Here is a 25,979-nt window from a genome sequence, read left to right on the forward strand (position 1 = left end):
GTGTGGGCATGCACAGAGCGGATCTGCTCTGAAAAGGCTGATGAGGCTCGTGGACAGGGCTTAGTTCTCTGACACAGGTGGATGAGGGTTGGACCTGATGTTGCTATGTCTGATGTTGTCCAGATGTGCCCTCAGCTGGAAAGGGGAGGTGGATAGGCAGCAGGCCAGGGCTGGGGGAGAAGCAAGACAGAAGGGAGGGGCAGTGCTCACCGGCTGTCCTGCTGCCCCCTGAATGCAGGCTCTGGGCTTCTGGGAGGAGGGGAGGGGGGCTCGACCCTGGCCTGGGACTGAGTGAAGGGCCTCTAGACCACCAAAGGAGGCTCGCCTCTGCAGCATTTTGGTGTCCAACTCCCAGGGTCTCCTTTCGGCAGGCTGAGACCTGGGCCAGCCACAGTCCAGGTGCTTCCCTGGGGAGTCCGGAGGCCAGAGAAAGAAGGGGTTGAGAAGGCCCTGAAGACTCTGGGGCTGAGTCCCAGGTCCCCAGCCAGGGCCTCAGTCAATGATGCCTTCCGGAAGAACTGCACCAGGGAGGGCCTCAAGGGCCTTGTCTTCAGCTGACTCCTGGGGCATCCCTCAGGCCCCTTTCTTCCCAGACCCAGTTCCTGAGGAGCCCTCCTCTCCCCAGGCTGTGCTCTCGCCTCTCTCAGCTGTCTGCTCTCCCGTCCGCCATTTCTTCCAGCAGCCCTGTCATGCCCCCCAATGTCCTCCTGCCACACCCCAGCTCCCTCACTTTCCCCTCTTTTCCTCTGTCACGCCTTCCCCTCCCCCCATGTTGTTTGCCTGTACTGCCGACAAATCGCCAATTAAGCAGCCCAGCTGCAGGATGGGCAACAGCTGGGGAGGCGCTGTGCGGCAGCGGGGACAGCTGTGCACAGCTGGTGGGAAGCCCCCCTTCCCCACCATGCCAGCTATCAGGTGGCACACAGCTGCCGCCAGATAACACCTCTGCTGGCGGGCTGAGAGTTCTCCCTCCCCTTCCTCTTCCCTCCGTGGTTAAGATGGTTCTTATTTCTTGTTCTGCAACCCCCAGCCCCCACCAAAACTGATTCGGTTTGCCCCTTAAAAATGGTAGCTCTAGAGATTTGCCCTCACCCCACCTGACCCCTCCCAGCCTCAGCCCAGGACAGTAGTGAGTGAGAGTGGGTTTACCTGCCCAAGGGAGTGCTGCTGCCCAGAAGCAGCCCAGGGCTTTGCTTTGTCCTGGTATCCTTTGAGCACCGTGACTACTGGGCACAGCCAGACCACTGGGCAGAGATGACCTGGGTTGGTGACATCAGGCTCCTAGAGGCAGAGCTCAGGTGGGGTGTTCTCTGTACCCCACCCCCTCCTGGTGCATGCTACTACACCCGACCCTGGCACCAGGAGCAGAGCAAAGCCCTGAAACAACCTGTTCTACAGCATCCTAGGTTTGAGCCTTTTGGCCAAAAAAGTCTTTCTGGTGCAGCTTTGCACCCAGTGCCCAGGCCCCCAGCAGCCCAAGGACTCCCCAGGCCTCCATCCTCTTCCCTGCCCTCTCCTCCGTGGGGCAGGTGCTTCGTCTTCCCTGCAATTGGCCTGAGACCGGTGGCTTCACTTCCTGCCCAGCACTGCCCCTGGGGGAAGCTGAAGGCAGAGCAAGGAGCTCTGGCTCCTCCCCAGCAGAGCCCAGGGCACCCTGGAACAGACCCCAGCCCATCCCTCCCAGGCTTACCTCCTCTCTCCTTCCTCACTGCCCACTGCCCCTGCATTCCTCGGCCCCCGCTGAGCTTGATATCTGCTTGTCGGGGGCCAGCCCCTGCCCAGTGCACACCGCCCCACTGGAACCCAGGGACCTCATGCTCCTCTCCCCAGGCAGGCCTCAGAAGTGGAGAGAGCGTGATGGGGAGGGTGCTCAGGAGGGGTGAGGAAAGAAGAAGCAGACTGCTGGCTTCCGCCTTCCCCTGCTCCTGCCCGGCCCAGCTAAACCTGCCCGGCCCAGCTAAACCTGCCCTGTGTTGCTGCTTCCTCCCCCCCAGGCCCGGCTTCTCTAAAGAAGTCAGGAAAGCTGGACTTCTGCAGTGCCCTCTCCTCCCAGAGCAGCTCCCCGCGCATGGCTTTCACCCACCACCCGCTGCCTGTGCTTGCTGGAGTCAGACCAGGTGAGAAATTGGGGGGACGGTGTCCAGGGGGGCAGTGGGGAGGCTGCGGAGCACGGAGGGGCAGCCGCACGCATGGAGAAGCAACCCCAGAGTGACAGCCCTGAGCTTTCTGAGTGGGCCACACGGTACAGCAGTGGGTAGGCACAGGCACGGACCCTCCTTCCACCGGCAGCACCTCCTCTGAACCAGGCTGGTCTCCTTGGCCTCCTCGCCGCATCCTCAAGCACTGTCTCACCCACTTCTCCCTCTCATGTGCCTGGCTAGTGTGTGGGCTACATGTGGCTACATGTGGCACAGGCCTCATTCATTCTGAGGCCTCCTCCAACCACAGAGGCCTCAGGCCGCCCCTCCAGTCTCCTCTCTTCCCGCTGGCTATGGGGGGCAAGCACCAGTGTCCCCTCTGCCCTCTTCCCAGCTCTTCTCTACCAACTCCTGGTTGAGCCCAGGCTCTGGTTTCCCAGCATTAACCCAGGTTGGCGTGTGGGCGCAGATTGAAAGGAGCACTGGCCCGGAAGCCAGCTCGCTTTTCTAGGTCTCCTCTCTGGAAATGAAACAAACAAACAAACAAAAAAAAACCAAAGCCAGTGCAGTCAAGTCGATTCCGACTTACAGTGTGACCCTATAGGATAAAGTAGAACTGCCCCATAGGGCTTCCAAACCAAGTGCTGTCCAGTCGATTCCGACTCATAGTGACCCTGTAGGACAGAGTAGAACTGCCCCATAGAGTTTCCAAGGAGCACCTGGCAGATTTGAACTGCCGACCCTTTGATTAGCAGCCCTAGCACTTAACCACTATTCCACCAGGGTTTCCTCTGGAAATGAAGGGCTAGAAAACAGGGCGCTTGGGGGAGCTCTCCAGCAGAAGGAGCCCTGCAACAGTTGGCCTGCTGGCCACTCTCCTGTTTCAGATCTATCCCTTTCTGAGGGGTGGAGTCAGGCAGGAAGTCAGAAGACCTGAGTCCTTGACCTCTGTCACTCCCTCACTCTCTTCTGCACTCCCTCAGCACCCATCTGGCAGAAAGAGGTCTTAACTTTCTTGGACACATCCCTATGTCGGCCGGCAGTCTCCTGGGCCCTTCTGAGGGACATGGGGAACGGCGGGTTTACTCTCCCAGCTTCCTCCTCGAGGCCTTTTGGCTGGGAGCCCAGAGGCCAATAGCGCTGGGCAGGGCATGGTAGACGCACACTGGGGGTGGGAGCCCAGGCCGGCAGGCAGCAGGAGGGCGCAGGCCCACTCCGCTCGGCTTTTATGAACTCCAGAGAGAAGCCAAGTTTCCTCAGCCCCTAATGAAACCGAGAGCAAGAGCAAGCTGATTGGAAACAGACGGGTAGCGCGAGGGGCTCGAAGCAGCGGGGAAGAGCTGGGGCCTGCGCAGGGGTGGGAATCCTGTGTGCGAGGGAGCGTGTGCGAGGGCCATGGGGCTGAGCACACCAGAATGGCTGTGGCAGCCAGGTGTTCGCCTCTGGGTGTGGAGACGAGTGTGCGCGTTGCAGAGCATATCGTGTCCTACCCTGGTGTGGGGCTGTGTCTTTGTCCAGCGCTCCACAGAGCCATCTGCTTTCTCTCAGCCCTCACCCAGGCTCCGACCCAGGGCCTGGACCCCCTGAGGCAAGCTCAGCACTTGTCTCAGGTGCAGAGTTTAAGGGGGCACCGAAAACCGAGTCATCAAGATAAATAATATTTTTAAAAAATAAAAAATGCAAAAAATATGACGAACGAATGTCAAGATTAAAAAAAAAGGCAGGATCCAACCCTGCTCATGCGTGGCTCTGCCTAGCCCACCTCACCCTAATACTGGCCCTGCTTTCAGTCAGACTTTGTTTACAAAAACAGGAGGCTAGCCCATGGGCCATAGTGGGCTGATTTGATTTTTTTTTTTAATATTGCATTCAAACGTTATTTGTTTTTGCCTCACTTGCCTCACCCAAGTCCTGCTCCTGCTCCTGCCCCATTCTTTTCTTCTGGCTTCTCCTTGCTCTGACCAGTACTGTTCCTCTCCTCTTCCGGCCCCCACTAGCTGCCCTCTGGTCCCTGATGCCCTTGTCTCCCTATGTGCATGCAGGGAGCCCCAGGGCCACAGCGTCCGCGCTGCACTTCCCCTCGACATCCATCATCCAGCAGTCGAGCCCGTACTTCACACACCCAACCATCCGCTACCACCACCACCACGGACAGGACTCGCTGAAGGAGTTTGTGCAGTTTGTGTGCTCCGACGGCTCGGGCCAGGCCACCGGACAGGTGAGTCCAAAGGGCCCAGAAGCCCCACTACAGTCTCATCTCTGCGTCTGTCTGTCTGTCTCAGGGCTCACAGGGAGAGAACCAGAAAGCCGGGAGGCCCCTGGGGCTGGAGCAGCAGGGAGCTGGTAGTGCTGAATGCCTCAGTTTTCTGGGTCTGGGGGTGGGGGTCCACTTACAGATTAGGGCCTGGCCATTATGGTCCAGAGAGGCAAGGGGAGTGGCTGGGCCCATGTTAATGGGGCTCCTCGTCCTCCCTGTGGTCTCTGTTCCCCCAGTGGGAGTGAACTGTCCAACCCAGTGCTGGGCTCCTACGTGTTAACACCCCCTGGCAAGTTCCAACCAGGGATTCCTAGGCACGGCGCTATTGACATTTGGGGCCTGATCGGTCTGTGCTGTGGGAAGGCAGTCTGGTGCACTGTAGAATGTTTAGCAGCATCCCTGGCCTTGCCCCACTGGATGCGGTACTACCTCCCCCTAGTTGTGATAATCAAGAATACCGCCAGACATGGCTGAACGTGCCCTAGGGGGCAAGATTGTACGCAGGTGAGGACTACCTTTCTAGAAGGAAGGCCCCATCCCAAAGGGGCCATTAAGGAGGCTCCTGGTGGCCTGACTCTTTACAAGTGTCACCAAACCTTAGGTCAATTACGGTTCTGGAGTGTTGGAAACCCTTCTGCTCCTGGGAGAGGGCTGCTACCTGGGTGACCTTCTGTGACCCTTCTCCATCAGTGGGCCCTCAGGCCTCAGTCACTGATGAGCAGAAATGCGGGGCCACTTGAACCAAAGGAATGATCCCAGGAGTTAGTGGGCCAGAGATGGATGACCCTTCCATGGGGCAGTGGTCCTCATTCAGTCTTCTAAGAGCCGAGCCCCCTTGGGGACCACTCAAGTTGGAGTACAGTGGTTTCTAAACCTCTAGGAAGGTTCTGGAGCCCCAGCAGCAGGCTGCCCTTTGAGAAGCCCCATCTCTTTTCCAGTCCAGCCGTTCCAGCTCAGAAGCCTCTGTGAGAGGCCAGGGGAGGATGCTCAGAGGGCCTGGGTCGCGACGAAATGTGCTCTGAAAGCCCACTCAGTGCCCACAGCGGGCAGCCTCCCCAGCGCGGCTTTGGTGGCTCTGCCTGGAGCAGGCATTTGCTGAGCACTGGCTAATGGATTTGGGGCGGGGCCTGGAAGAAAGAACATGTTCATGTAACTTCCAGGCCCTGTCTCACCCTCCCGGCTCTCTCTGTCAGAATGGGAGCCGTTCCTCTTCCGTCCCTCTGCTTGCTCTCCTTCTGCTTTCCTTGTCTCCTGTCCCCTTTGCCCATGAGGGTATAAATCTCTTGCTGACTCTGCAGCTCCTTAGCACACACTTAGACTTTCCCACCTCTCTGAACAAACTCCATCTACTTTGAGGGGTATGGAGGGAAGAATGGATATGCCTCTTAACAGCTGCCACCAGCCTATCTCCCAGCCTCCAAGGGGCCTGGGGTTTGGAGTTTGGCTTCCCAAGATCAGAGAGGCCAGGAATGCCGCCTTGCCTGCCTTCTCACCTACAGAGCTGTCCGGGGTTTGTAAACAAAATGAGGCTGACCGCAGGACCAGTTTAACTTAAGGAGCCAAACCTAACCCACAGGACCCAAGAGAGAGTGGTTCAGCAGTCCCCTGGCCATTGTGAGGGCTGAGACCTGGCCTCTCCCTTGACTGTTCGATAGCGAGCGTTCCGCTCTGCCTGGAAGGTTCTCTTCTTGAGGCATGCTCTTGTTCTGAGTAGGCTGTGGACAAAATTCAGCAGACAGGGCTCCAAATAGCTCCCCTGGTTAAGCAGGGAGTATAACCCAGCTGGGGTGAGCTGTGTTTTGTCTTGTACCTGTTGTAACAAACGGACAAGGAGAGTGGTTGGTAGGGGGCCTGCTTGATGGGGCCCGCCCCAGCTTCTGAGAGATGCTAGAGACTGCAGCATGGTGTTAGAGACGGTACCGTGCTATGCAGAGAGAGCCAAAGGCTTGGGATTCTGCAGGTGTCCCACTGCAGGGAGGGGTAGTGCCAGCCTGTACTTGCTCCATGACCACCTTTGGAGCAGTGGCTTTCAGACTTGCTGTGCCTGAGAGTCACCTGGACGTGGTTAGGCCTCACTTGCAGGGCTCCGATTCAGTCTGTCTGGGGTGGGACTAAGAATCTGCGTTTCTAACAAGTTCCCAGGTGATGCTGATGCTATTGCTGGTCAGGGGCCCCACTTTGAGAACCACTGACCTAGAGCCGGCAGGAGTATCCCTAACCTTGAGAAGCTGAAGTTCCATATCATCCTGCCAGGAAAAGAAGCGTACAAAAACTTTACAGACAATTTCAGGAAGGTTTCCAGACGCTCCTGTAACTTGTCCTTGGACCCCGGGTTAAGTCGTCTGATTTAGAAGAACCAAGTCAGCAGAGGCCAAAGCCAGATGGAGACACCAGTCAGAGGCAATGCAGGGGGCGGAAGGAGCGTGCCTGATGAACTGTATTTCAGGCAGAGAAGAGACCATTAAGTAAACGCGACGGAGATACCGCAGGGCCCAATGGGAGAGCCTGGGCTCGAGCTCAACTCTGACAACCGACGGAGTGACCAGACCTGCTAGGTTCCTTCTGGCTCTTAACTTACAAGGCTTCAGGTACCGCAAAGTCATAAGACTGATATTTTTTAAACCTTGATTTGCACCCCAGCCAGAGCTGAGACATCCTAGCCTACAGATGGGCTGATTGGAAACTGCTTTTAAAAACTGAATTTTTTAAGTCCATGGGTTTTTGTGTGCAGCTATATTGGGCCAGTATTAGTGTTACTGGCAGGATTAATGATTTAGATACTCCTGGGGGAGCTGACTCTGCAGACTAGAGGGAAGCAGAGGCCACCCTTTTGTGGCAGGGCCTGTCTGGAATGTTCCTGGGCTCCAGGCCCTCAGGAGCCAAGCTCAGGAAGGCTCTAAGAGGAGAATTAGTGAGGCTGTGACCTGCTGAAACTGCCATGATTGGAACAAGCCAGGCTGTGGAAATAAGGGAGAGTGGCCACTGGTTGTAACTCAGCGTCCACCTGCAGAGCTGGAAATCCCTGCCTTCTGGAAGCCAGAGAGCCAACCAAAGGCACAATGGGGCTCCAGCTAGGATGCAGATGGGGACCAGTAGCCGTGGATCGTTTTTGTCAGAGACCTCTTAGAGTTGTCACCCTGAGTGGGCAGGAGCCCTTTAGAGGGACAGTTCATCAGACCTACGTGCTGGTCATTAAGAGCAAAGGATCTTGGGGCCCAAGGCCATCTCAGATAGCCAGAGGGAGCAGAGGGCACAGCCTGTGGGGGTCAGCCACAGTGTCCTCGGAGTTTAACATCTAGCAGGGTAGACGAGGAGATGCAGTTCAAGTCACATCACTGCCTGCTACCCTCAGGGAGGTGTGGGCCACACAGAGATAATGTCCCTGCCGTCCTGTTCGGGTAGGGGGGCTGATAATCAGATGGCCCCAGGCAGAGAGACAGCAATTGAGATTCAGGGAGTTTGGATGGCTCCCAAGGAGGGGATGGTCTTTCCTGAGCGGGCCTTGAAGGGTGTGAGAAAGGGTCTCCCAGACAGAGGGTTCTGTGGTGAGCCAAAGTGTATAGCCCAGATGGGTCAGGCTGTGTTCTGGAAACCACCACCTGATTTGGAGTGGGTAGTACCTGGAGGGGAGGGCATGGATAGTTGAAGACCCCAGCAGGCTCCACGGTGGGGCCCTGAGATTGCCCTACCGGGGAGCTTGTATTTTATGTTGGATGTAGTTGGGGCTGTGGGAGATTTCAGAGGAAGAGAGAACCCTGAGCTAGCTTGGATATGGGGAAGAGGGTTGCTCAGCCTCTGGAAAGGACACATAGGAGCTCTGGAGTCAGGTGTACGTGACTGTGAATTCCCAGCCTCCCAGTGGTAGCTGATGACTTTGAATAAACCAGTCTCCTGCTCAGAGCCTCCATTTCTCATTTGTGAAATGGAGAGAGTGGCATTTCCCTTACAGGCAGCTTTGTCAGACAATCTAAGCACTGTTAGCATGTGGACTGGTTCATTCTCTGTGGGGAGGGCTGACCTGTGCAACACCCAAAACTTGCCAGACATTGCCAGTGTCCCTCAGGGGCAGACTCACCTCCGGTTGAGAACCACTGCCTTATAGGGTGGTTGGGGGACTAGTCATAATGTTAGTGAAGTGCCTGGCACTTAGCCAGGTGCCCACTAGAAGTCTCCCTGCCATAGTCCAGGAGAAATCAGTGAGGACAGAAAGAGCTGGCTGGGAGACACCCAGGAGGTAGACTCTCTGGGGTTTGCCCACTGATAAGAGGAAAACCCTGCAGCGTCCCAGCTGGGCAGCTGAAAGGGGAGAACGTTGCTCTGTGGGACAGGAGCCAGGTTGGAGTTTAGGGAGAAGAACACAGGCTGGGTCTCCCTAAGCTCAGCCTCAGGTGCCGTTGAGGGTGCGCCATCCGAAGCAGCGGGAGGCACGTGCCCAGAGCTCCAGGGAGGTCTCTCTAAGGAAACTGCCTGCAAGAGGCAGGGAAGCCTCTACCTCTCCCCTGAAGCCTGAAGGCCGGTACACACAAGGCCCTGGAACCTGAAGGAGGAAACTGGAATTTGAGGCACAACAGGGCACAAAGAACAAGGAGTGGACACGGGTGCCAAATGTCCCTGGCTTTCTGAGGGTGTCGTACAGGGGAGTACCACTGGAAGAGCGTCACAAGAAGGAGCTGGCAGCGATGGAGTTTCCTCCCATGTCATTCTTTCAAGAATAGGCCAGAACACCACTGTCTGCAGGCAGTGAGGACACAGGCTGCCCTAGCCAAGACGCGAGCCCCCCAAACACCAGGTGTCCTCCCTGAGCCCATGACCTGGGGATAGAGCTGCAGGCCTATGGGGCTCACTTGGGTCAGCCAGCCCCAGTCGAAGGGCCCGCAGTAGGGAGGCACAGTGCGTGTTTTGGGGTAGGGGGGCTGGCTGGCTGACCCTGCCTGCCACAGGAGAATGTCTTCAAGAACTTCTGGGTGCAGCTTCATATATTGCTAGGTCGCACATTTTTGTACCTAAAACATTTTCCCTAAGAAATAATAAACTACCCGTCGGACACCCCCTTTCTTCCCTCCCACAACTTCAAAAGAGGATCCAAAAAAAAAAAAAAAAGAGAGAGAGAAACACCCGAGACACCAAAGAGAGGCCTTAAACCCTCACCCATCCTGTGCCCCGGATGAGAGGAGCCAAATTCTGCACCTTCCACAGGGAGCGCCCGCTCTGAGGAGCGAGCTGGCGTGGCGAGGGAGTCCACCCGAGGGGCCGGCCGCTGCTGCCTTGGCCCGCAGGGGAGCGTGTGTCTGTGTGTGATGTGCCTTCATGCGTCACTCTATTTATGTTGTTCGCAGCCCAACGGTAGCGGCCAGGGCAAAGTCCCGGGGTCATTTTTGCTACCACCGCCGCCTCCAGTGGCCAGACCTGTGCCCCTTCCTATGCCTGATTCCAAATCCACCAGCACTGCCCCAGACGGCGCCGCCTTGACTCCTCCATCACCTTGTAAGTGGACGATGAAACCAAACCACAACGCCCAGCGTCCCCGACCCATCCAAACCGTCTCCAGTGCAAAAGGACACACCCCCCTCACTGCCAAGGCCCCCCCCTAGAGCGCCACCGAAGCTCCCGGACAAGAGCAGAGCTGAGCCCCCCAGCCCCAGCCACACTGGGCCTCAGTCGCACCAGCCGGCCCCTTCAAGCCCCTGGCCCCCCCGCTGCTCCCAGCAGGACCCCTTGCCCAGGCCCCTTCTGGGGGGCGGGAGGGAGAGCACAGTGGGGCGTGACAACAGGGTGCTGGCGGAGTGGGGGGTGGGGAGGCGAAGCCATGCCATCTCCATGCGTGATTGTTGTCTTTTGTGTTTTTGTTTTTTATTTTCTGTTGTTCCGTTGTCCCCCTACACCAAGAAGGTTAAATGTTACCACAAGGCGACGTCACCACCATCCTCTTTTGCCTTGCCCCCTCCTGTTCCATTCCCATGGCCTTGGGCCTTTCAAGGTGCAGCAGGCAGCCCTCGCCACCAGGCTCATGTTGGGTTTCTCCTTGTTGCTCTTTGTTTCTCCCTTCCCTCCAACTCCTTCCCCAGGTTGGATGCTCCAAGGACCAGGGAGGGCTGGGGCCTCTGCTTACTTCACTTCTCTCTCTCTTTTTTAAACTAATGACAAATTTTGACAAAGGGAAGAGACAAATCTCAGTTGAGTGGCCCAAGGTAGACCCGACGTGAAGAACAGGAGAGGTGGCGGGTGGGCGTCGTGCCGACTGTGGGACGGGTGGGCAGTGCTCTGGCCCTCTGGTGGCCTGAAGGCCGAAGGCTAGGAGGGGCAGCACCGGGAGGGCAGCCATGTCACCTCTTCTCTTGTCACCTCTCTGTCTCTCCTTCTTTCTCTCATGGTTTGCGTTCTTTTCCCTTCTCCATCCTCTTCATGCCATCTTCCCACCCGCATCCACCATGACACAAGGTCACGGGCATTGGAGGTGGGCAGGTTGGGGGCAGTGGGCTGGGGGGCTCCTGGAGAGAGAGATGGACAGTCTGGTTCCAGCACGTGGTCCCTGGGTTGGGGCTGGGGGCAAGCCGGGCCCCCAGGCAGCCTGTGACACTTCTTATTCCCCTCTGAGTGCATAAGAAACCTGGGAAGAGCTCAAGGGTTATTTGTCCATTCACCTCCTCGGGCCCCAGGACAGCTGACTCCAGGCTCCCACGTCCTGAGGCCCTGCCAGGCCCTCTGACCACCTCTACCTCCACCTGTCTCAGGCCGGGGACCACAGGACCGTTTGGCCTGGCTCGTCTCTCAGAGGAGAAGGCCTGCCATAGCCTGCCATCCCTGGGCCCAAGCCAGGCAGCCAGCTCTGAAGCCCCTCTCTGACCCCATCCTGCCTGGCTCAGCTTTTGTTTGGGCCCTGTTGGGGTTCCCCCAGACACCTGCCCAGACCTCAGGTTGCCCAGGGTGGTGAGTGGAGCAGCACTGGGCAGAGCAAGGAGGCAGGCCTCCTGGTTTGGAGAGATGAACCAGGACCTGATCTGACCAAACAGGATGGGGTCGGGCCACCAGAGTTCCCGCCCTCCCCCAACTCCCTCTCTTCAAGACCTGAGAGGGGCCAGTGAGAAAGCCAAGACACCCACTGACGGCTCTTTAAGACAAGGGTTGTCCCCACCCCTACCCAGTACCTCATTAGGAAGAAAGAACGGGCCTGAGGGACTTCTCAGCTCCAGCCTCCAGGACCTCCCTCACTTAGGGCCAAAAAAGATGAGGAATGGCTGTGTCTGCCAGTGCCAGGGTGGCAGTGTGTGTTCCTGGCCAGGGGGAAAAGGGGTCCCTCCTGTGTGGGGGTGATTGGCTCGGGGTGGGGAGGGCAGGCTTGGAGTGGCCTCCAGCGCAGCTGCCCGTCCTGACCCTGTCCTTCCCCAGCTTAAATGTGGCCAGCACGGTCTAACCCTGTCTCTCCCTCTCCTAGCAGCCCCGAAGGGCAGTGTCCAGGGGCCCCCAAGGCCTGACGGGTCTCTTCCTCTCTCCCCTGCTCCCCACAGCATTCGCAGCGACAGGCGCCTCCTCTGCCAACCGGTTTGTCAGCATCGGACCCCGGGACGGCAACTTTCTGAACATCCCACAGCAGTCTCAGGTAAGAGGGCCGCACACGCACATGGCCACGGGGTGGGGAGGGGGACCAGCCAGTGAGAGGCCTGAGCTGGGGCATCTTGGTGTTAAGGAAGGGGTCCTTTGAGCCAATCAGGGAGAGGGGGCTGGGGCAGGGTTGGAGGGTCTAGGCTCTTTCATACAGCCCAGCTGAGCCTGCCTCCCCAGGCAGCCCCCAGGCTCGCTGGCTAATCAGCTAATTGGATAATTAGCTCTGACAGCCCCGGCCCTGAGGACGGCTGCCAAGGACCCAGGGCTGGAGGCATTCTGGGTCAAGCCTGATGGAAGCAAAGATGGAAGCCTGGGACTGAGGGCCCCGTTCAGGAGAGGGATAGCGCCTGCCTCTGCTTTCCTCCTGCTCCTGCGCCTGCTCCTGCTCGGGCGGGAAGTTCTGGCCCTCAGCCCTCCTCTCTTCCCTGGCTTTGGGTGGGCTGGGCAATGGGTGGGGAAAGACAGAACAGGCTCAGTGGGCTTCGTGCCTGGAGTCTCTGGCACCAAGGGCAGGGCAGGGCCCGCTGCTGCCTAGGAGGCTCCTCCCCCAAGTCCAGATGAATCCTGTTAGAGGGAAGGCCAAGCCGCTGAGCCCCCACCTCTGCTCTGTGGTCTGCTGACACCACCCCCAGTTCTCACAAGGAAAGGAAATGGGCCAGCCCCTCAGCCTTCCCGCTGGAGGTCCCTGGGCGCGGCTTTACACGTGCACATGTGCACAGGCATACACACCCATGGGCCTCCCCATAGTCTGTCCCCAGCAGGCTGGGGATAGTCCCGCAGAGGCCGGGGCCCTGGGGGACAGGGAGAGCCAGTCTTGGGAGCAGAGCAGATGCACTTTTAGGAGATCTGTGGCTCTTACAATGTGGGGTCCCCCGTTTCAGAAAAGAAGAAAAGTATCTCTCAGAAATTTTACAAAACCACAGCCATGTGAACCCAGGGCTTTTGAGGGGCCCCAAAGCTCAGCCCCGGGAAATCCACCTCTACACAGAGCCCTGGGGTGCCTCTTTGGGCTCCTGTTCCGTGTCTGCTCTGAGGTCAGAGAAAGTTGGTGGATGGAAGTTTTGTGTGTGTGGTTTGAGAGTTTTTTTTTTTTTTTGTGTGTGTGTGTGTGTGTTTGCCTTTTCCTTTCCCTCCCTCAAAGGAAAAAAAAAAAAAAAAAGACCAAAAAACTTTGTCAAACTTCAAACTTCAGAGCTCCCTAGTGGCAAGGAGGGGAGGGAAAGAGAACTTCACCCCTTTCCAGTTTCCCACCCCCTTTCCCCAGAGTCACGTCTGACCCGTCTGGTTTCCAGGAGCAACCAGACATGATGTAACACCCAGATGAACTTGAACTTGGGGGTGTTGAGAAGAAAAACAATGGCTCTGAGCAGGGGCTGGAGCCAGCCCCCTCCACTCTGTGCCAGGGAAGCTAAGGGAGCCCTGCTGGCAGAGGGTGGGAGGGGGTGCCAGAGGAAGGGACACCAGGCGGGCCACTCCCCTGGCTCTGGGCTGGCACTGAGGCGAAATGGTTCCCTCCTCCCTCCTCCCTCTCCCTCTCCCTCCCCCTCCCTCCTGCTGCCCTGAGCTGCCTGCAGCTCTGGCTCTTGGAGCTTGCACTGGAACCACTGCCCTGAGCCTGCCTGCTCTCCCCTCTTCCGCTGCTGCCTCACTTGCCTCCTCCTCCTCCTCCTCCTCCTCCTCTGCTTGCTTTCCCTTCTTGACTCGCTTTGCTCACTTTGCTTGGAGATGTGGGAGCCAAGTCAAAGTTTGAGGCAAGTTGGGGAAAAGTTTTTCTCCCCCTTGTTTGCACTTGGGCCCGAGGCGGGGGCGGGGGGCCTGAACAGGCAGGTGTGTCCACGGGGGGAGGACTGGAGCTGGACAAGCCAGGCTGGGAGCCCTCAGGCCTGGGGCAGGCTGTGGCTGCGCCGGCGTGGGGGGTACAGTGGGGGACGGTTACCACAGTAACCAGTGACTTTAGCTGATCTCTGGAGCACCAGATGGAAAGAGAACAATAGAATGAGGGAAGAAAAGAGAATTTTAGTAATTTTGTCATTCCCTGGGCAGCGCTTTTTACTTAGTTTTAATCAGTTTTGGACCTGGCTCAGGAAGCAGGGAGGGGTGAGCAGAAAAAGACCCTCTGGGTTTGGCAGCAGATCCCCAGGTCCCGGGATCCGCGGGGAGGCATCAAGGAACCCCCTTGGAGCCGCCTTTGTCCCTAACTCCAGTCCTGGAACGGAGTCTCTCTCATCTGAGGAAGACCCACCCTCTCTGAGCATTGGCAGCTGTGTCCCCTCCATGCAGCTCAGGCCCCAAAGGGGCCAGCCCTGGGGCCTTGGCTTGGTTTGCTAAGAGCAGAGGGTGAGAGTGGGCTCACACTAGAGCTGGGTCCTCCCCGCAGGGCAGTGGTGTAGGGCTCGAGTAGTCTCCCCCTGGGAAGGAGAGTCCCAGAGAACCCCAAGGCCTGAGCCCCCCTGCAAGGGGCTTACCCAGGCAGCTCCTGTCCCTGGCCAGGACAGGAAGCTCAGGAGCTGGCTGCTGACTGAGCCCTCCCTTGCTTACTCTGAGGATGCAGGAGGCCCCAGCTTTGCCAGGCCCCATGAGCTTGTCTGGCCTTTAGTCAATTGATGGGATTGGGCTTTGCGGCAGGTGCTCCAGGAGCCCTGTGGGGAGGGCTGCTTGCCCTTGTGTGCTTTATCCAGCCGGGGCAGGAAGTTTAGCATCTCTGCCTGCCCGGTAAATGCCAGCTGCATCCCATCATTGTGGCAGTCCCAAATCCCACAACATTCCTAGCTGCCCCTGACCTGCAGGTTCCAATGTGGTCGCCACTGGCCACATGTGGTTATTTAAATTTAAATTAATTAACATTAAGTAAGAAGAAAAATGGAAACCCTGGTGGTGTAGCGGTTAAGTGGTGCAGCTGCTAACCAAAAGGTCAGCAGTTCAAATCTACCAGGCGCTCCTTGGAAACTCTGTGGGGCAGTTCTACTCTGTCCTTTTGGGTCGCTAAGAGTCAGAATCGCCTCGACAGCAACAGGTACGGGTAAGAAGAAAAATTTAGTTTCTCGGTCATACTGACACATTTAAAGTGTTCAGAAGCCACATGTTGCTATCAGCTGGCTATTGCATTGGACAGCAGAAAATAGATAACATTTTCATTGTTGCAGAAGGTTCTAGATGATCTCAGAGGCCCTTTCTAGCTCTAAAACTTAGTGTCTCCATCTCACAGTGAACAACACCCTGAGGTTCCAAACCAGAGCCTGAGGGGGAAGTCTAGCCTGCAGGCATATTCTGTGTGCCCAAAACAGTTTTCAGACTTGGAAAATTTCACACAAGATTCTGTCTAAACTTTGGGCTGACCTCATCCTCCAGAAGCCCATTCCAACATGGCCACCGCAGGTGCAGGAGTTCTGGCCACTCCAGCAGCAGCTTCCCCATAATCCTTTTGACTTGGCACACATACCTGGAGAGGCGGCTCAGGCAGCTGTTGGGATTTGAGTCCTGGCTGGGCCACTCACAGGTGTATGACCTCAGGCAAGCCACCTACCCTCCTTGTACCTCGACCTCTACACAGGGCTGGGGCAAGAGTGGATGAGTAGTACCCAGTGGGGGCTCTGTAGTTAGCTCTGCCTGGCCCTGCAGCTCCTGTGCTCTGTGAACCAGCACCAGGGAGAGATCCAGAAATGCATTTTCAGGTTCCTCCACTTTGCCCTGAGGGTACCACCAGGCTCACCTAGGCAGAGTATAGAGCAAAGGAGGGCCCTGGCCCCACCTCTGGGCCCCAGGGTGCAGCCAGGCCTTTGGCAGAGAGCAGTTCAAAGCAGCCCAGCCCCCGGGGTCCACCCTTGGCTTGCTGTGCATTGAGCCTACCAATAAGACCCTGTCTGTGGGAAGGCGGCGCCCCCTGCTGGTGTCCTAAGGGAAGCAGCGTTGGCTGGGGAGCCTTTGGTCCTTCCCCATCCACCCCCCCCCGCCCCCCACCCCCGTGTCTGGTGCCCCAAGTGTGGAGGATTGTTAATGGTGGGCTTCAGGGCCCCTCTGCCAGGCCTGGCACTGCTAGGGACTGAAGCCATGTGGTGCCCCTAGCCTTTCAGCTTGTGGGACCTTGGCTTGGGTATATAGACGGGAATTGCTGCTTCTAATCCAAAGCGACAGAAAGAGCACTAAGCAGAAGCTGGGCCACCCCACCGACTCCCAAGACCCCTCAGGGACCAAAGCCTCAGCCTGGCATTTTCCCCACCCTCCAGAACCCACACAAAGACCTAAACAATTGGAAACTCAGCCAGATCCCAGGTCTGTGCCAGCGCCAGCCACGGGGTCCCACCCGCTGGGCACAGTGCCCACAGAAAGGCCAGCTGGACTCTGTAGCACTGAGGGCAGAGTCTCAAGGGGGCAGGATTCCCGAAGGAGAGAAGGAGAGAATGAGGGTGCAGCTCTCCTCTGTGCGGCTTGGCTACCCAGCACCCTGGAGTCCACCTAAGCATGGCCTGAGGTCATGTGGCCAGGTGGGAGCTACCTCAGCTATTCTCAGCATCTCCTCTTTTTTATCCTGTTTCAGTCCTGGTTCCTCTGATAAGATCGACAAAAGAAAAGACAAAATAAAAAGAAGAGGTTCCTCAAAAGGGGGCAGAAGAAATTTTGAGACATGGAAAAATCCCCCAGCCCAGCCCCACCGAAAAGCAAAAATTAGACTACGTCAGCCACTCAGCCCTTCTCTCCTCCAGCCCGGGGCCCCTGCAGGCCCCCAGAAGCAGCCCAGTTCTCGGAGAACCCTCGAGGGGTCTCGGGTGGAGCTGTGCACCAGCAGCCAAGCAGAAAGAAACATACAAAACAGACTGTCAAGTAAAAGACAAAACGAAAGAAAGGGATGCAGAACTGCCTTCCTTCCCCACCCCATCCTGGCCTTCTGGGGAAGGAACAGAATCCCCAGACAAAGCAACCAGCACGGTTTTGAAGGGGCCTGCCCTCCCTCACCCCTTCCTAGGGGAACGCCACCCCTCAACTTGGACCCGAAGGGGAAGACAACAAACAGGAGTTTAGAACAAGAGGGCTCGTCCCTCCAGGCGCCCATCTCCTCCTTCCCTCGTTGTCTCTTCCCTCTTCTTCTCTTGGATGCTCTGGACTGGGTGAGGCAGGGCCAGCAGCCTCCATTGCTCCCTGGCCCAGCCTCGGGCTAAAAGCCCCAAGGTGGGGAATGGGCGTGCCCTCTGGAGCTAGGTGCAGGAGCCCAGAATGGAGGGCCTTGGGCCATTCCACCCTGAACCTCAGGGGCAGTATTCGGGTCCTGACCCCTCTCTCTGTACAGTCCATGGGAAAAGGTTGGAATGCTCTCGGTCGGGCCTCATCCCACCCTGACAGGCCCCCCTCTTCCCTCTCTCCGCAGGCCAGGAGGGCCACCCTCCTGCCGTGCAGTGAGTGAGGGGAGTTGGCCCCTAGGCCTCCCCCATGCCCCAGCCCCTAATGTAAGTGCCCTCACTCTGCCCCACTGGTCCCCACCACAGCCCCACATGCCCATGCCAACAGCCCTGCGCCTGGGGCTGGCCAGAGACTGGAGAAGAAGGGGCCAGAACCGAGCTGAGTGCGGAAGACAAGGTGTGGCCTCCACTAGGTAGGCATCATTCGTCCTTTGGGGGTGTTGGCCATCACACTTCTCAAAAGCGTTCTGGAGCTTTCTCTGTCCACCTTCCTCTACCACACCACCCTCTGGGCCACTTCTCTCTGGGTTTTAGCTGTAATGTCTTTTACTCTTTATTTAGGGGTGGGGCATTGTTTGAGTCTTTTGCCATTGCAGTTAGGAATTCCTCCATTTGAGCAACTTGGGAACAATTTGGTAACACACCACAGGAAGTAGCTCCCCCCCCAGCCCCCTCCTCCCCAAGGGACGGTTGTGGGGGGGTCCTGTCCAGAGGGTCTTCAGAAGTCCCTGAGAAGGGAAGGGAGCATGAGTATGACAGCACCCCCGCCCCCCCCCCCACCAGGGTGTGACCTGGCCCCTCTGGCTTGTCTTTCTGTGCCTTACTCCCTTCTCCCTGCGTCCTCCCCTCCTGGGCCTCTGCTCCTCCTTCCTCTCCTTTCCTCCTCTTTCTCCTCTTCCCAGTCTTGTGCCTCTCTCCCTCTCTCTCTCTCTCTCTAACTGGATGAAAACAAAAAGCATAGGTCGGGATCCTCAGAAAGTCAATCAACATTGTACCACATAGGGCTGAGTTACAGGCTTTATTTATTGCAAACCTAGTTCGTGAGGCTATGGCCCCAAGCTCACAGGTGGGAGGAGCATTTTGGGGGGAGGCCTGGGTTACCTGAGGCAGTAGGGGTAGGGTAGGGTTGGGGTGGCCCCCCATCCCAGCTGGAAGCCACAAGGTGGCTGCCCCTGGGAGCAGCTTTTATTAGAAATTGAAGAAAGCCCCCCTGCCCATCTGCATGCAGCCCTGGGGAACGACTGGGACTGAGACGAAGGGGGCTGAGGATCCCCATGGGAGCTGCCCTGGCGTGGGGTGGAGGGCTAGGGGTGGGGGGCCGGGGGGACCGGGCGTCACGCCTGGTCAAGTGCAATGATTTTTCAGTTCGGTTGGCTAAACAGGGTCAGAGCTGAGAAGGGAAAGGAAGGGACCCCCGCCCAGCCACTCCAGCCCCTTCCCTCAGAGACAATCGGGCCGCGGGTGCGGCGGGGCCTGCGGGATCCGGGGGTCCCGCGTTCTGGCGGCCCGCGCCCGCGAGGTCGGAAGCTGCAGGCCAGCTGGGCCCGGGCCCGGGGCGAGCCCGGCGAGGGGTTGCGCGGGGCGGGCGGAGCTACCGCTCCTTTCCCCAGTATCGTCGTTAGGGGCAAGCGAGGGGCGACGAGGGCGACAGGAAATGTGGGGACGTGTTAGAAGAGAGGGAAAAATAAAAACACCCCACAAAAATATGTATATGGGGGAGATTAACTTTTTTTTTTTTCATTGAACCAAGTGCAATGCATCGGAGAGTTTTCCTATCTTTGTATGTTAAGAGATTGTTAAGGAAAAAATTTTCTATTTTTGTTGTAATGTCCTCGCGGCTCTGGGGACGCTAAAGAACCGGGCCTGCCCCGTCCTGAGCGGGGATAACGAAAGCTGAGTGCTTTTTCCTTTTTTTTTTTTTTCGTTCGTTTTCAGTTTTATTTTTTTAAGTCGTTTTCCTGCGTTGAGGAGGATGATCTGGGGTTTTTATTTGTTTTGTCGTTCGTTCTCGGTTTCGGTGGGAGGGCTGAAGGAAACGTTCACATTTTAGAACTAAAAAAAAAAAAACCTCGATATTAGGAAAAAAAAAGATCAAAAAAGGAAAAGGACGAGAGAAACATTATTTTTAAAATAATTAAAAATAAAAACCCTGGTGCTTTTTACATTATAAAGTACTTAAAAAAAAACCCCACAGACTATTATACATAAGTTTATGAATCAATTAAATATCCAGCACTTGTTAGGAACACGCATATCCCTTTGAGTTTAACGGAACGGGACAGCGGCGTGCGCCCGGCGGCTGGGCTGCTCCGGCCACGGGTCTCCCCGGGCGCCCCCTCCCAGGGGCCCAGCGCCCCTTCCTCGCCCCATCCCCGCCTGGGCACGGGAGTGCGGCGGGGATCTCGGCCCTTCCCCCGCAGAGGTCAATGCCAACGAACAAAGTCCCCTTTCCTTCCCCACCCCCCGCCCTGAGCGCCCTTCTTTGAGCCAGACGCCAACTTGACCCTCACCAGCATTATCAGGAGCGCGCTCAGCAAGTTGGTAGTTCCTCCCCACCCCACCCCAGCGCCCCCCTCGACATCATTCCTCCTACCCACCCACCTGTGGTCCCCTCCGGGGAGCGCGGGGAAGGCTCGACGCTCCAGGACAGGACCGGCCATGCTGACGATGGATCGGCCCAGGCCCAGGCACGCACGCACGCACGCACACGGCCCGCACACAGTCCCCCCACCCCGCAACCAGCCCGTCGACTGCCTTACACACCCGCCCCCGCGCTGGCCGGCAGACCTAGTGCCTTGTTCTCTCACCCCCGTGCTGGCGGAGCGGACGCCGCGCTCTGGGTCCCAGAGGGGCCGGGTGGCTCAAACAACCTACTTTCCCACCCCGACCGTGCCGAACGAACCCACCACACGAGAGAAAACAAAGGAGCAATAAAGTAGCGAGAACTTTCGTCCCCCAATCGAGAGCCCGAGGGGCACCCCAGCCCCGCCTCTGCTCCCCCAGTCCCTCCACCCTCGGGGCGCCCCCTCCCCCCCTTCAGCCAGCCTGGGCCAGCCCCTCTGCGGCCCCCCCCATCCCCGGGAGATCCGTGCGCCCGACCAGCACCAGCATCGCGGACCGCAAAGGCCGCCCGTCCCGTCAAACAAGTTTCTTCTTAGGCTAAGAAACGCAGTATATACGAGTATCTCTATATATAGTACTAATGGATTTGGTGTGCTTCCCCTTAGCGTCCCCGTCCCTCCGCTCCTCCTCCTTCAGCCTGGTTCCCCCTCTCTGCCCTCCACCCCCGTCTCTGCACTGAGATACATAAGAAACAAGGGTAGTTTACTGTCTGTTTTGTTTTCTGGGTTTTCAGTGTCCTAGCGGAATGCAAGTAGGCAGCCAGCCCGTATGTTCCCTCCCGCCCCGCCCCGCCCGCCCCGACCCCGTCACTGCGCTTCTGTTATACCATCTTTGCCTGACTCTCTCCGGCTTCTCCATTGAATGGCTAATGTGTATGTGAAATAAAGAAATAAAGGAAAACAAAAGCAAGAGCGCCTGAGCCTTCGCTAGCGTCGTCGTGCAGGACGGGGTCCGGTCCCTGGGGTGGGTTCCCCGCGCCCATAAGCTCCTCTCAGCCGCCAAGTGCGCAGCGGCAGCCGTCGAGGAGCGGCTATGCCTGCGCCCCCAGGAGGGGGCGCCGGTGAGAAAGGCGAAGGCTCCCTAACCTCTACCGGTGGCCCTAGCCCGGAATAAAGAAGCACAACTTGGATTTTATGTCCGCTCTGCCATGTTGGTTCCCAGACCTAGTCCCGGGAAGGGGGACGCGAACAAGGCCATTTCCAGCGGGTGTGGGTGATAAAAGGGTCTGCGGGGCCCTGGGGACGACGGTCGCCCTTCCTGTCGACCCCCAGGCCATTGTCCCTGTTAGGGACGTCCTCACCGGTCCTTCTTCGGGGGAGTACACTCCCAGGCCCGTTCCTTTGGAGCAGGCGCTGCGCAGCACAGCCTAAACGGTCCCGGGCTGAGTCCCCGGTGCCGCGGGATCACCGCACCTCCGGGCCCACGGCCGCCTGCTCCAGCAGCCCCCTCTCGGTCTTGATGGGCCGCGTGGCCCCGACGGGGCGGTCGTCGGGGGCGGCGTGGAGCGCAGGCTGCGGGGGCACAGCCGACTCGGCCCTGCGTCCGGACCCCCGGCGGACGCCGTCTTCCGGGCTCCTGTGCGTCGGTCGTCGGCGGGGCCCGGACGAGGCGGGGCCTGCAGCCAGCGCGGCCGCCTGGTCACGCAGCAGCCGCACCAGGAAGCCGATGTACTTCATAGCCAGGCGGAGCACCTCGTTCTTGCTCAGCTTCCTGTCGGGCGGGTGCGTTGGCAGCAGCTTCCTGAGCTCAGCGAAGGCGCCGTTCACATTCTGCTGTCGCCAGCGTTCGCGGCTGTTGGTGAACACGCGCCGGGCCACCTTCTGGGGCTGGTGACCTGTGGACAGGCAGGAAGGATTGGCGCTGAGGCCCGGAGGGCGCCCCCTCCTGCCCTTACTTCTGACACCCAGCACCCGTGTAGGAGGCCTAACGCAGGCAGCTCCTCTGCCAGTTAGCAACCTCCCTGCCCTCCCCCCTACCATCCCCTCTAAGAGCTGTGACAGTCACAGGCCCTGTCCCAGCTGCAGATGGTTGTCCTGCCTTCTATACCTGTGACTCTCAAACTTTAATGCCTGTGGCTGAGATTCCCAAGGGAAGTGTTTCTTCATGACTGCCAGTCTGGGGAGCTTTCTTTCTGAGTGGGCCTGGTGTGGCTGGACGTTTTCATGGGTCTGAGAGATAGTCTCATTGTGACTGTGGTCCTGTTGGTGTCATGCATGTGTGGCTGTGCGATTCATGGTATATTGCAATAGTTGTGGATGTGTGTGGCAGTTGCCATGTAGCTGTGATTATGTGACTATCTCCTGTGTAGCTAGGGTTCTGTGGCTGTCCCTCATGTGGCTGTGGTTCTGTGGCTGTGGTTCCGTGGCTGTCCCTGTGTGGATGTGGTTCTGTGGCTGTCTCCTGTGTGGCTGTCCATCTGAGTGAAGCTGTCATTCTGTGCCGGCCGTGCCACGTGGGCTGTGTGTTTTGCCATGACTCTTCATGGCTGTGCAGCTTGGTTTGTGGGGGCGGCTGCAGTTTTGTGCTGTGGAACTGTGGCTTTGCAGTGGTCTCACTTGAGTATCAGGTCCTACGTGGGATTGTTGTGTGTTTGAAACATCTCTTCTTGCAGAAGGGTATGGGACACAGATGTGGGCCCCATGCAGAGACAGGTGGCTCCTTCAGCACACCCACACGTGTACACGCATGCACACACGCCCATGCTCACCCTCAGCCAGGTCTAGCTCACAGTGACTTGGTCTCCGTTTCAGCCGGCTGCTGGGGAAGATGCTGAAAGGTCCTGCCGGCCCAATGTAGAGGCTGTAAGGGGTCATGGGTCACTAACGCCTTGTGGGCAAGGCCCCCTAGCCCCCAGCCCCCCAGGCCCTCGCCCCCACTGACCTGTTGAGGAAGGGGTGAGGGTGGTAATGCAGGGCCAGGGGGGGAGGGGCAGTTCCCAGGGCAGAGAGTTGCAGCAGAGGGGGCCGCAGGGCAGTCAGCTCCGTGGTGGGCACGCCTGCCCCTGGGGGCCTGCTGTGGCCCAGGCTGATCACCGGCACCCCAGGGGGCAGCCTGGGGGGTGAGGAACCTGGGTGGCCCACCTCCTCCGCCTTTGGGGGCCCAGGTGAGGCTGGCTCAGGGGGCGGGGTGGGTGCTGGGCTGGGGCCACACACCATCTCTGCCTTCTCAGTCATGGTGGGGCCCACCTCTGCCTGGGCCTGGGGTGGGCACATGGACCCCGAGGGGGCGCTCACCTGTGGGAGGGAAGGAAGCCAGTGTGGAAGGAGGACGCAGCTGCTACCCTCCATGCCTAAGAGCTGAGGGACTGGAGGGCCTGGGGGCCCTCAGTGGGAAAAGGCTAGGCAGGTAGAGGGTGGGCCCAGAAACTGTCTAACTCAAGGGCAGAAGGAGTCCATGGAGGTGCTAGGCCCCACAGGGCCATCTCTGAGCTACCTGAGGGCCTCCGTTGTCCAGTCACTGAGCAAATTTCCCTTCTTCCAGGATCCCACCACCTGCAGCCTGAGGGAACAATGCAGGGATCCCCTGGCTAATCCTGGGATCTTCAAAATTCCAACTTGACCTTCTGACCCTCCACTGACCCTGCAGACTAACTTTGTAACCCTCAGATTGGATCCTGAGACCCCTCATAGACTCATCAATGCCACGTGACCGTGACCATGAAACATCTCCAAGACTGATCTCTGACCCTTCCCTGATGCCCAGGTTGGCCCCATGGCCTTCAGATGTGTCTCTGAGGTGCCTCCTGTTGACTCTTCCTCCGTGGCTGAGCACTCCATGATTGGTCTAGTGACTCCTCACCCTCTAAAAATGTCCCCCTTGCTAGCCCTTTAGACCCATTATTGACACTGTGACTCCAAATGCTGACCCCAGAGCCACCAAACACTGACCTTACTGTCTAACGCAGTCTTATTGCATGCTCCAACCCTCCCTGTGGTGTCCCCCCAATTGGCACCTACTTTTGCACCCTGCCTCAATGTCTCTGTTCACACTTGGCCCCACCACCTGGGGTGTTGCCCAAAAGTCTGGACCCTCCTAGCCCCTCTGCCTTGTCTTCCTGGGGAGGGTCCTAGCTAGGCCCTGAGAAAGCTAGCCTGGCCTCTCACTTCATGGGCCCGCCCCATGAATGAATGAAGGAATGAATGCGGGCAGATCCCAGACCCTTCAGGCCAGCCCCCCTCTTACCCCAGCACTGGTCCCACCGCCTGGTGAGTGCCTGGGCTTGGGCCCCTTGGGGCCAGGATTCAAGTTTGGCTTCAGGCGTGGCCTCCGTGCACACAGCCCACAGTCTGCTGCCCCGTCTGGACCATGCTGTTGGGCCGGGCCTCCTCTAGGGTCCTGAGGGCCTGGCGGCTGAGTCGGTGCCTTAGGCCCCCGGAGAGAAAGTGAGTGCTCTGGCCGGCCCGCCCTCTCCCAGGCCCGGCTTCCTCTCCTGCCCAGTACAGCGGCTGGAGGATGCAGGGTGGGCGCAGATAAGAGCCTGGCCGCCTGGCCGCGCCTGATAAGGAGCCGCACTGACCCCGGAGGAAACCAGCGGGCGGGGACCTCTGAGCGCGGGCCTCCGGGCCCCGCCCCCGGCCAGCGCAGGCAGGACTGGGCCTGCCACCCCAGGGCCCCCCCAGGCACGGAAGCGCGCAGCTGGAGGGTGGGTGGGGTGGGAAGGCTCCCAGACCCAAGCAGAGGGGAACTGAGGCAAGGAACCTGCTGCCTAGTGTCGCCTGGGTCTGGCCTCCCGCTTTAAACTCCCCCTATCGGAGTGCCAGGGCTGATGGGGGTGGGAGAGGGCCCTTTCCGGCTCAACGGGGCTGCGTGACCCAGGTCCCCTCCCCCTCGGCCTGGTTCCTCTTTTTACAGAACCCCTCCGGGCCTTTTTGCCACTCCGCCCTAGAGTGGGGCCCCAGAAGGGGGACAGCTTTGTCAGTCTGGCTTCAGGTGTGCACAATGCAGGCAGGTGTTCTGGACCCCCAGCGCATTATCCACACCACCTTTCCAGGCTCAGGGAGGTGAGAGGAAGTGACACATCTGGACGCCAGTCTGATGAGACCTTGTAGAGGACACCCCAATTATGGGCCTCTTGGTCATAAGATCACAGAACCCCAAATGGGTGGTCTTTTGCCTGCACCCTCACAGCACCAGGCCACTTCTATATGGGGATTAAGGAAGTCATAGAAAGAGGTGTTGGTCAGGTGCCCTGGAGTGGAGGTGGAGCTCAGACCCCTCTGCAACATCATAAAGGGAGGGATCCAGGTTATAAGTAGGTAGCGGTGACAAGACTGTCCCTTACCCCCAGCTCCTTCCATCTGGGTCAGCCATGCTTTACCGTGGGTATCTGGATGACTGCAGAGCCTCAGGCAGAACCTCAGTTGTCACCCGCACCAAGACCACCCCTTCCCAAGGATGTGTGAAGCCCAGGCCCCCCCCAATCAACCATCCCAGTATCCCTAGGGAAAGAACAGTTAACGTTCAGAGTTAACCCTTGGGAGGAGGATTTCCCAAGCATCATCTTACAGAAAAGGATGGGGACCCACAGCAAGGTGAAGGGCGCAAGGTTCCAAAACTAGCGCGTTGCGGAGTGGGATTCTGCCCCAGGGTTCTCCGTTAACGTTATACCCCCCTGCTCCGACGGGCAGCAACCCGGCCTGGGCCTGGGCCTCACTGCACACCCCCTCGGGCAACTGGGCAGGAAGCACCTGGTCTGGAACGGATGCACAGGGCGCCTGGTTCCGGTCCGGCTTCCGCCATCTCGGCCTCGAGGGAATTGGGCCAAAGGAACCAGGCCGCGAGGAGGCAGTGGCGGCGCCAGGCCACGTGAGGGTTCCCTGGCGAAAGCGGCCGCCCGCGCGCGTGTCCGAGGCCAGGAGCGCGCGACTGAAGGTAGGTGGGGCAAAAGCCCCGCGGGCACCCGCGCACGACTGCCGCCCGGTGGTCGCGTCGGGAATCGCAGGCGCCAGCTCGGGCGGCCTGGGGGGCGGGGGGAGTGCCCCGTGCTGGGGACAAACCACCTGGCAGACACAATACCTCAGACAGAAAAACTGCCAACACCCCAGCCACACAGGAACAAACACTGTCCTGGACAGGCAGTCCACAGAACTCCCCCAGGGAGTTAAAAAAGGACAGACGAAGAGACGCCAGACATGCAGCTGGACAGATGGGCAGAGCCCCTCAGGTGGAGAGACAGACAGACCACAGGCA

At 58.5% G+C, this 25,979-nt stretch overlaps 2 protein-coding genes across 12 annotated transcripts in view; one reads left to right on the forward strand and one right to left on the reverse strand.

Moving 5' to 3' along the window:
* The window catches only part of NFIX (nuclear factor I X), a 94,218-nt gene extending 75,777 nt beyond the window's left edge, over positions 1-18,441 (forward strand). For 3 of the 7 annotated variants that reach the window (XM_049877075.1, XM_049877082.1, XM_049877077.1), the window contains exons 7-11: positions 1,995-2,117; positions 4,181-4,356; positions 9,732-9,879; positions 11,901-11,992; positions 16,532-18,441. In XM_049877075.1, the coding sequence (XP_049733032.1) occupies positions 1,995-2,117; positions 4,181-4,356; positions 9,732-9,879; positions 11,901-11,992; positions 16,532-16,546 (554 nt within the window). In that variant the 3' untranslated portion in view covers positions 16,547-18,441. The remainder of the gene's footprint in view (positions 1-1,994; positions 2,118-4,180; positions 4,357-9,731; positions 9,880-11,900; positions 11,993-16,531) is intronic. The other 4 variants (XM_049877079.1, XM_049877081.1, XM_049877078.1 and 1 more) reach the window with 3 other exon arrangements.
* Positions 18,442-18,911: 470 nt separating this feature from the next.
* Positions 18,912-25,642, reverse strand: LYL1 (LYL1 basic helix-loop-helix family member). Of its 5 annotated transcripts, XR_007516474.1 has the most exons (6): positions 25,478-25,642; positions 23,973-24,235; positions 22,671-23,023; positions 22,498-22,589; positions 21,091-21,624; positions 18,912-19,220 (listed from the first exon to the last, which is right to left on the reverse strand). XR_007516474.1 is itself a non-coding variant. In XM_049877083.1 (5 exons), the coding sequence occupies exons 1-5, from the start codon at positions 25,527-25,529 to the stop codon at positions 21,194-21,196; spliced, it is 1,191 nt and encodes a 396-aa protein (XP_049733040.1). In that variant the 5' UTR covers positions 25,530-25,642; the 3' UTR covers positions 20,599-21,193. The 5 variants fall into 5 exon arrangements, 4 of the variants coding, with proteins under 4 accessions (XP_049733040.1, XP_049733041.1, XP_049733043.1 ...); XM_049877083.1 differs by lacking the exon at positions 18,912-19,220 and having other exon boundaries at positions 20,599-21,624; XM_049877084.1 differs by lacking the exon at positions 18,912-19,220 and having other exon boundaries at positions 20,599-21,624; positions 23,973-24,152; positions 25,478-25,631.
* Positions 25,643-25,979: the final 337 nt, after the last annotated feature.

Source organism: Elephas maximus, chromosome 3, assembly GCF_024166365.1.
Source record: "Elephas maximus indicus isolate mEleMax1 chromosome 3, mEleMax1 primary haplotype, whole genome shotgun sequence".
Lineage (NCBI taxonomy): Eukaryota > Metazoa > Chordata > Mammalia > Proboscidea > Elephantidae > Elephas > Elephas maximus.